The sequence below is a fragment of the Tarenaya hassleriana genome, unplaced genomic scaffold (genome assembly GCF_000463585.1).
Source record: "Tarenaya hassleriana unplaced genomic scaffold, ASM46358v1 Cleome24, whole genome shotgun sequence".
NCBI lineage: Eukaryota > Viridiplantae > Streptophyta > Magnoliopsida > Brassicales > Cleomaceae > Tarenaya > Tarenaya hassleriana.
The window spans coordinates 1,498,569-1,508,321 of NW_010965696.1; the positions used below are offsets into that span (position 1 = coordinate 1,498,569).

Below are 9,753 nucleotides of genomic sequence, written 5' to 3' on the forward strand. Positions count from 1 at the left end.
CTTACCACGAGCCGTACTCATGATGGACTGGCTAGTTTGGTCCAGTTTTTTCTGTATTTTGAATCCGGCTCGAAAAAATATAGGGCGATCCATGAATCAGTCCACGATCCGCAGCGTTTTACACCCTTCCTGTCTTTCGTTTCTATACCGCCATTGGAGAATATCGAATTTTCTTTTTTTTTTTTTTTTTTTTTGGTGAAATAAAAAGTTTTTTCCTCGTCATGAACCGGACTCGTGGTGAGCAAAAAAAAACCGGACAAAAAAAAAATTTTTTTAAAATTTTAATATTTTTATATATTTTAAAATATTTTTATATGCAAATTATATTTTTATTACATATTTAGTTTGTTTTTGTTTAAAATTTTATTTTTTATTATATTTTAAATATTAAAATTAGTTTTAAATATTTTTTAGTATTAAAATTTTGTTTTTAAAATTTATATATTTGGTTTATAGATCCGTTTGGTCGGTAATGATATATTTTCGGTTCGTAAAAAAATGAATTGGGATGGACTAGATTAAAAAAAAATTCCAGATGGGGACGAGACGGACCGGATTCCATTTTCCCAATAAGGTGTTGGATGTCATGTTTCTTAAACAACGGTCAGTCTTTGTCTGATGGTACTTGCAGTAGGTATTGGCTTTGTAGCTAGGAGTCAGAGGATCTGGTGGCGGAGATGGGGGAAGAGAAGAGGACTGGTTTGAAACTCGTCGGACTTACAACATAAAAAAAAGAGAGGAATGAGAAGACAAGATAATAGATGTGCAGTGATTTACGTGAAAGAATCCCAGGGGCTTTCACTTCTGCTGCCTGCCCTTTACGTTCCTTTTCTTTCGGAGTGGAGGTAGTAAAGAAACCCCAATACAAAAGGAACTCGCTGATAGGAAAGACATAGACTGTACTCCCACTTACCACTCTACCACTTGGACAGCGCAAGGTCCTCCTGTATAAGGAGATGAGAGGAGATTTTGAGAAAGGGATAATGCATGTGGACGAGTGGTATATGTTGGACATGGGTACCGAGTCAGCCGGTTTTAGAATCCTAAGGACAGATCATTCAATTTTCTCTATTTCTTATTCATATAATGAACTCCACCTAAATTCTCTGCAAACAACTTGTTTGGAATAGAATAATTGTGTGTGTGTGTGTGTTTTGGGGTTATGCAATGACGGGACAGTTGAAACATAATCTTCGACTCTCGAGAGCCGCCAAAAAACTGCGTTTCGGAAACGCTGCAGCGGTTTTGAGACGCTACTTTCAACTCTGTTTCGCCCCCGCCAACATGACACGTGTCCATCTCATAGACCACGCCTCTCTCCTCAAGGCCAACCTCTTCTTCTCTCCCCCGAATCAAAATATCGGAGCAGAGGAGCTCAAACAAAAACTAAAAAACAAGGGAAAAACACCTTGGCCATGGCTGCGCACCTGAGTTCCGCTTGCTATTACTCCTTCCCCGAAGCATCCAGGAGAAGAATATGTAGAAGGTTCGCTCAGACGCTCACTGGAGCTGTAGCCTCTGGCGATTACGCGGCGACGGCGGAGGAAGTGAAAGTGAATTTGGGTGGTTCTGATTTGAAGGTTTCGAAAATCGGGATCGGAGCTTGGTCATGGGGTGATACCAGTTACTGGAATAACTTCCAGTGGGATGGTGAGTGAATTCATTCCTTCTTTCATTTTGACCTTGTTTGATATTCTAAAAGGGTTGTAGAGTGGATTTTCCGGGGGTGATGAAGAAAGTGATGAGGAAGACTTCTTTAAGCCGAAAGGACAACAGAGCAAGGTCTTTCTTCTTAAGATCATATAAATTCTGTGATCTTTTCTTGTTTCTTAAAAGGTTTCTCTCAAACTTATTATTTTGATTAATTGAGATTGCTACAGGGCAGATTTTTAAATCTCTGTGGACGAAGAATAAAACAATTGTCGTTGTTTCTCAGAAGATACAGAGGATTGAAGTGAAATCAATATATATACTGATACTTGCTTCCCAGTTTCTCCTTGAGGAACAATTTCTGCGAAACTATACAGAGAGATTTATCATTTCCGCGCTTATGTAAACAGGATCAAGTGTTTGGCGGGTTAATTCCATTTGGTTAGCTTTAACATGTTTGAAATTAAGCGATCGAACAAGAGGGTAAATTTCTTGTTGGCATCAAGCAGGGTTGATTATGAGATTGTTGGTCTATTATAGTCAGTAAAATGACTATTGTTTATGGAGGAGCTGAGCTTACAACTTCATTGGAGCTAGAGGGACTTATTCGTGATGGATGTTTGGTGTACGACGTTATCAATGTGCTTGAATTGTATTTGTTTTGCTAAGGACATTACATATATGTTGTTATCGTTGTGTTTGGATATATGCCATGATTGGTCGAGGGTTCATGTCTCTCTCCCGCTGTCATGTTATTGGATGTCCTGTTATAATTTTGATGCACGATAAATTATTTTGGTTTTTTCATTTCGTTCCGATCTTTTTTCTTTAAATGGTCTTCAGATTTTCTTATCTCATGCTTGAAGAAGTATTCGTACGGATAAATAAAACAGTAGCTGTTGTGATTTTGAAAAACTACTTTGTGAAATATATTTGTCTTTGTGATGACAGATAGGAAATTGAAGGATGCCAAGGCCGCGTTTGATGCCAGCCTTGACAATGGTTTAACTTTTATTGATACTGCTGAAGTTTACGGTTCAAGTGTGAGAGACATAAGCTTCTTAGTCTTCAAAACTGTTATGTCTTATGACTGGTTGGAAGTCTCTAAATTCTCTGTCACCATCTTCTGCAGCTTGCTTTGGGTGCTATCAACTCCGAAACTCTATTAGGAAGGTATGCATTACCATACCTTGAAAACCAGCATACAATGAATTACCGTTACTCATCTGACTTGCATTGATGATCTTTTTACAGGTTCATCAAAGAGAGAAAACAGAGGGATCCAGGGGTTGAGGTTGAAGTTGCGACAAAGTTTGCAGCGCTACCATGGAGATTGGGTCGTCAGAGTGTAATCACTGCTCTAAAAGATTCCCTCTCTCGGCTCGGGCTTTCTTCAGTAGATCTCTATCAGCTCCACTGGTGCGTTGTACTACTAAGCTCTAATGCATGTCAGAATTGTATTCTAAGATAGCATCTCATCATTTATTTGGCTGGATTTCAGGCCTGGAGTATGGGGAAATGAAGGTTTTTTCTCATGAGTAACATCCAACTGCTTTGAACATGAGACTTGTCATTCCTGATATTATACCTAATCTAGTATCATTGGTGAATTCTGTTATAGGCTATCTCGATGGTCTTGGGGATGCTGTTGAACAGGGACTCGTGAAGGCTGTTGGTGTTTCTAACTACAGCGGTATCATTCCGATCTGTTTTTCTAGTCAGCTTTTGAGGCATTTGACAGGAAAAAAAATTCTAAGATAAGCAGTAATTTTCTGTTTCCTTTGACAATAGTATTTCGGAAAAATTACATATACCAACTAGAGCAGATTATCTTTAGAAAAAAAAGAAAAAAAAACTAGAAAGGGTAATGCAAGTCTCTAGTGTTCTCTGATAAACCTTTGAGTTGATTCTACTCACTGTTAGCCCCTTTGTTTGTCTTCCTCCTCTAGAGAAGCGCCTCCGCAATGCTTATGAGAGACTTAAGAAGAGAGGAATTACTCTGGCATCAAATCAAGTCAATTACAGCCTAATATATAGGAAACCGGAGCAGAACGGAGTAAAGTCTGCCTGTGATGAGCTTGGAATCACTCTGATTGCATACTCTCCCATTGCTCAAGGTGATAATAGCCTTCACCATGTTTACTTTACGGTCTTGTTTTTCTATTCCCCCTAAAGGCTGCTTAAGTCTGTTGTAGCATTCATTTGCAACATGGCCGTTTTCGTTCTGTAGGTGCCCTTACTGGGAAATACACCCCAGAAAACCCTCCCTCTGGTCCTCGGGGCCGAATTTATACTCCTGAATTTTTAACCAAGGTAAAAGTTTCATAGGCTTCATCTCCAACATAGACCTATATATACACACACACATATCTTATAAATAGATATAAAGAAGTTTAACCGCACCTTGAACATCATATTATTTATTCTATGTATAAACACACATTTGAGTATGTAGAAGTAAAAAAACCATGCATGTGTGTGTGTGCGCACCTCGCATGTGCACATATAGTGCCAGGTTTCTTCGCTAACTTTTACATGTTATGTTGCAGCTCCAACCCCTATTGAATAGAATCAAACAAATAGGTGAAAACTATGGCAAAACTCCCACCCAGGTTCTTTGTCTCATCCTTATACCTTCGTCTTTGGTTTTTCTGTTCAAAGGATACCACTTTTAAGAAAGGAAAAAATCGTGATTTTTTTTGTTTTGGATTCTCTCTGGAGTCAAATCTTAAGATTCATGTCAATGAAATATCTCATGTGCATCCTGACCCTGTTTACATGTTCATCCCATTCTATCTACACACATAGCCAATTCATTCATCAATTATTTGAATGCGAATGTACATACATGGGCATGTGTTCGTGCATGTTACTTGTGCTCGCGTTCACAGTTTAAGTGGAAGCTCACCATGTACAACAAGATGCTCCCCTATCACAATCTGAGAAAAAAAAAATTCAACAGAACCACATTGGAAACAAGAAAAGAAGGTCCAATCTAGGATTTGGATGGACTAAAGATTGAAACATCACGTTCAATTTGTCATGGAACTACATGTTTTGCCAATGATTTTCATGAAAATCATGGGAATAACTCTTACCATATCGTTGCATGAACACGAATCTTGCAGGTAGTGCTGAACTGGTTGGTAGCTCAAGGGAATGTTGTGCCCATCCCAGGAGCCAAAAACGCAGAACAAGCAACAGAATTCTCAGGAGCCCTCGGGTGGAGTCTTACACCTGATGAGGTGAGAGAGCTTAGGTCTATGGCCTCTGAGATAAGCCCCACCGTTGGATTTCCTGTTGAGAATTTCTGAAAAAACTATCAATTAGGAACAATTTTACACCCTTTTTTTAAGATATGTTGGGGACATGCAGTAAATGCAATACATGGAAATGTAAAGCTTTTGTAGAATTTCCAAAATGTACTATCCTTTTCAGATTTGTAAAACCAAATCAAGAGAATAACACATAATTCTGAATATCTTTTGCTTTGCATTGGTCTATACATTCGAAGTTATTCATTGAGATCCTCTTCTGCAAAAGCTCACTATTGCACAAGGTAAACCATTTCTCTCATTTCTTGAGTTCTATTAGCTTGGTACACTTGCGTTATACGTATTTATTACAATTCGAATTTAGTATAAAGCTTGGTATAAAGCTTGGTCCATTGGTCAATATTTTCATGGGAGTGTTAACTAAATCTCTGAAACAATGTTCTGTTTCATACCCTTAACTCTTCAATTTTCAGGTTATGATCTGATCTTGAAGTTGACCTCCATTCAAATTTTTTTTTTTTGGGTGGGTTTCAACAAAATAGTTGGCAAGCAGGAGACGAGAAGGGAACATCTTCACAGGTTCTCATAAGGGTATTTTTACAAATCCCAACAATAACCAAAAGCGTTCTCTCTCCCTCAAGCAACACTGAAGGAACTAGCAGTATTCTCGACGAATTTCCTGGCTCCCTTGAACCACCTCTTGTCTCCAGCTTGTGCCTTGCAGACGTACAGTTTCCCGTTGTTAATGGTGGCTGTGATCAGTTGGTGTTTCCCGCCTTCCTCCCCATCCGCTGTTCTTGTCAACACCGACAGGTAGTAATACTGCTTCCCTCCGACATCCTGTGACGATGTGTCCAGGATGTTTGCCGTTGCCACCGCATTCCCGTCAAACCCACCCTGCAAAAACCATGCTTGTGGTGGTTACCTCCTATAAGCTTCAAGATCCAATTACTACGTTTTTTGTCTGTGATTATCTCCTAAACCTCTGAAATCTCTTTTGGAGTAAAGGTATGTGAACTTCCTTACTAGCTACCATTATAATAGTGATAGGTGTTCATGCTACTTGAACTAGGAGTGTATGATTATATATATATATATATATAACCAGAAAGGTGCAATTACAGGTTGATTGCAATGGGGAAATGTGATGACGGGAATTACCTCAGAGGCAGTCTCTCCGAAGAAAGATTGCTTTCCGAGGAGATAGTTCACCTGGGAAGCATAACGAGTTCAAACTCGATCAGGTAAGACCAAAACCAGTTCATCTATAGCTATGGTGCAAGAACGGGAACGCTGTTTAATCCGATGAACCTGGGAGAGGAACTCTTCAGGAGGACCGTAATCTGAGATGGACTTCTTGTCGGAAGGAGTGACCATGACAGTGACATTGTTCGTGGCGTCGAAGTTGTCCTCGTAATTCAAGACTTGGCCTGGATACTCGACCTCTTTGCTTGGGTTCCACTTCGATGGGATTTGCAGTTTGAACCCTTCTCCATTGTACGCCAAGAAGTCAGAGTCCGTCTTCGGCTTTCCAAACACATTTGCTGACAAATCCAAACTCTTTTTTGGTTAAATCTCTGCATATATACATGCAGATGGTGAATCATATATGGTCATGTTTTGGTGGGGTGAAGAGAGAGAGGAGTACCGGCTTCGCCGTAGGCGGCGTCGGCGGGGGAGACTTTGGAGCCAACTGCGGCGGCGCCGCCGATGAGGAGAGGGAGAGCAAGACGGCGTGAGACAGCGGAGTTATCTTGCTCCGGCGGCTGCTGAGTCCTGCCGACAATCTGGACGGCCTTGGAGGGTGCCACGTGGCGCTGAGATGAGGAGGACGTGCAGCGGAGGACGTCAGAAAACTCTGGTGTAAGAAGCACGCGCTGTACGCCACTCTCTCTCTCTCTCTCAGACAAAAATCCAAGTGCGTGGACGAGAGAGAGGTTGAAGTGTTATTTGGCTGAGTTTGGGATCAGATAAGGTTGTTGCCACGTGGCACAAACCCTTTTTGTCCGGTTTCCACATCAGCTTCAGACATTCCATATCATATTTAATCAGTTTCGGCCGTCGAACTGACCCATTAAACATGCACTTTAAACATGGGAAGGCCCAGCCCACTAATGAACCAAACCCAATAGATCAGTATCATATCATTTTATTAAAACCAATTTATAATTATTTTTTAAACAAAAATAACTAAATGTCAATCAAAGACGAAAATACCAAAAAAAAATATCCATAATGTTATGAAAAACGAAGAAATATAGAAGACCCGAGAATCAGATCGTTAACTAGAAACCGAAATCGATCGTTTGAGAGACCCAGGAACAAGATTTCAATAATTTTCTTTTCTTGGAATTATGTACAAATGAAGGAGGGAAATGAGCTATGCACTCTTTTTCCCTTATCAGGTTTTATCCCAAGGGGTTTTACTGATAAGGTTTTTAACGAGGCAGTATAAGACACGCAAATACATTTTGATTAACCGTAGCTCCAAGGGGGAGTGTTATAAATGAATAGTGAAGCTACGGTACTGTTCACGAAGGATCGATCGATTTGGGATTATTTTTCCCTAAAAGTACAAAACAAGAAATTGTTGGTTTTGCAGATGCAGGATATTTATCTGATCCACATAAGGGAAGATCACAAACAGGTTATATCTTCCCAATCAATGGAACTGCATTAGTTTGGCGTTCTCAAAAGCAAACATTGGTTGCTACGTCATCTAATCACGCAGAAGTTATCGCGCTACATGAAGCAAGTCGGGAATGTGTCTGGCTTAGATCTTTGACTCAACATATCCAGACAGCTAGTGGATTATCAACCAATAAAGCTCCAATAATATTATTTGAAGATAACGCTGCATGCGTTGCACAGACTAAGGGAGGATATATTAAAAGTGATAGGACAAAACATATTCCTCCGAAGTTCTTTGCATACACCCAAGAGCTGGAAAAGAATAACAATTTCTTGTTTTGTACTTTTAGGGAAAAATAATCCCAAATCGATCGATCCTTGAAGATAACGGAAAATGTGCTTAATCTCATTCCAATGCCTTCGTGTAGGATCTGAACTATATCTTGCTAACAGATTAGTAGCAAATGCTACATCAGGTCGAGTACAGTTGGCAAGATACATAAGAGCCCCTATTGCACTTAAATATGGTACTTCAGGACCAAGTGTCTCTTCACCATCTTCACGGGGGCGAAATGGATCTGTTTCAACATTCAATGATCTATTAATCATTGGAGTACTCAGGGGATTTGCCTTATCCATATTGAACCGCTTTAGTACCCTTTTTGTATAATTAGATTGATGTAGAAAAATTCCCGTATTCAAATGCTCTATTTGTAATCCAAGACAAAACTTGGTTTGTCCGAGATCTTTCATCTCAAATTCTCCTTTTAAATAGGTGGATGCATCCTGAATTTCACGAGGAGTTCCAATGATATTTAAATCATCAACATAGACAGCAATAATCACAAACCCAGACATCGTCCTTTTTATAAACACACATGGTGAAATAGGATTATTTGTATATCCATTTTTCACTAAATGTTCACTCAGACGTTTATACCACATACGTCCTGATTGTTTTAGCCCGTACAATGATCGTTGTAACTTGACAGCGCATAATTCTCGTGGTTTTGATTTCAATATTTCGGGCATTTTAAATCCTTCGGGGATTTTCATATAAATGTTTGTGTCAAGTGACCCATATAAATAAGCAGTAACAACATCCATGAGACGCATTTCTAAGTTCTTTGAAACTACAAGGTTAATTAGGTATCGAAATGTAATCGCATCCATAACAGGAGAATAAGTTTCTTCATAATCAACTCCTGGTCTCTGTGAGAAACCTTGTGCGACAAGGCGAGCTTTATATCTAGCAATTTCATTGTGCTCATTTCTTTTGCGTACAAATACCCATTTACATCCAACAGGAGTAACCTCTTTCGGTTTAATAATGACGTGTCCGAATACATTTCGCTTATTCAACGAATCCAATTCAGTCTGTATTGCGTCTCTCCATTTAATCCAATCTGGTCTCTTTTGACACTCTGAAATGGATCTTGGTTCTGGATCCTCATTTTCATCAATTTCCTTTGATACATTATAAGAGAATATATCATCAATCTCTTTGATTTCTTTTCGACTCCATAATGTACCATTACTGATATAATTAATTGAGATCTCATGATTTTCATTGTCTGTATTTATACCATCATCATAAGGTACTTCATTTCTTTGATTTGGAACGCGTTCCTCCGAATCGAGCATTTCATTTTTCTTGGGCCCTTTGCTCTTTCGGGGATTTTTATCCTTAGAACCAATAGGTCGTCCACGCTTCAGGCGTGCTTTAGAATCGTTTATTACATTTTCTTTCATTTGTTCTTTCGGAATTTCGATTCGAGCTGGGACATTCGCAGCATCTATATATGATCTTGTTACCTTAGTTGTATCTGCAAAAGCATCTGGTAACTGATTTGCAATGTTTTGTAAATGTATGATCCTTTGAACTTCCAGTTCTCGTTGTTTTGCCGGGGGATCAAGATGTGACAATGATGGTGTACACCAATTAAGATCATTTTTAGTTCCCGCCATTCTATCATTTTCTCCCCCTAATGGTGGGAATTCATTCTCATTAAATTGACAATCAGCAAAACGAGCCGTAAAAATATCTCCAGTTTTTGGCTCAAGGTATCGTATAATGGATGGTGAGTCATACCCAACATATATTCCAAGCCTTCTTTGTGGTCCCATTTTTGTACGCTGTGGTGGGGAAATCGGTACATATACTGCGCATCCGAATATTCTGAGATGCGATATATTA

General features: G+C 39.4%; 2 protein-coding genes across 2 annotated transcripts; one reads left to right on the forward strand and one right to left on the reverse strand.

Moving 5' to 3' along the window:
- The first annotated feature begins 1,345 nt into the window (after window positions 1-1,345).
- Window positions 1,346-5,141, forward strand: LOC104815836 (uncharacterized oxidoreductase At1g06690, chloroplastic). The gene is made up of 10 exons (XM_010544408.1): window positions 1,346-1,650; window positions 2,602-2,693; window positions 2,783-2,823; window positions 2,905-3,069; window positions 3,152-3,174; window positions 3,272-3,343; window positions 3,600-3,767; window positions 3,881-3,963; window positions 4,200-4,262; window positions 4,779-5,141. Exons 1-10 carry the CDS (start codon window positions 1,416-1,418, stop codon window positions 4,962-4,964), a joined length of 1,128 nt encoding a protein of 375 aa, XP_010542710.1. The 5' UTR covers window positions 1,346-1,415; the 3' UTR covers window positions 4,965-5,141.
- A 364-nt stretch (window positions 5,142-5,505) lies between these two features.
- LOC104816082 (oxygen-evolving enhancer protein 2, chloroplastic) lies at window positions 5,506-6,871 on the reverse strand (the record flags this gene model as incomplete). The annotated part of the gene is made up of 4 exons (XM_010544752.2): window positions 5,506-5,822; window positions 6,087-6,137; window positions 6,237-6,469; window positions 6,574-6,871. Coding segments are annotated over 4 exons (843 nt in total), but the record flags the coding sequence as incomplete, so codon positions are not given.
- Between the last annotated feature and the right edge of the window lie 2,882 nt (window positions 6,872-9,753).

Coding starts and splice junctions, on each gene's coding strand:
- LOC104815836 (XM_010544408.1), top strand. CDS start 1,416: ATGGCTGCGCACCTGAGTTCCGCTTGCTATTACTCCTTCCCCGAAGCA. Junction 2,694..2,782: donor CTGAAGTTTACGGTTCAAGT/GTGAGAGACATA, acceptor CATCTTCTGCAG/CTTGCTTTGGGTGCTATCAA. Junction 2,824..2,904: donor TCCGAAACTCTATTAGGAAG/GTATGCATTACC, acceptor ATCTTTTTACAG/GTTCATCAAAGAGAGAAAAC.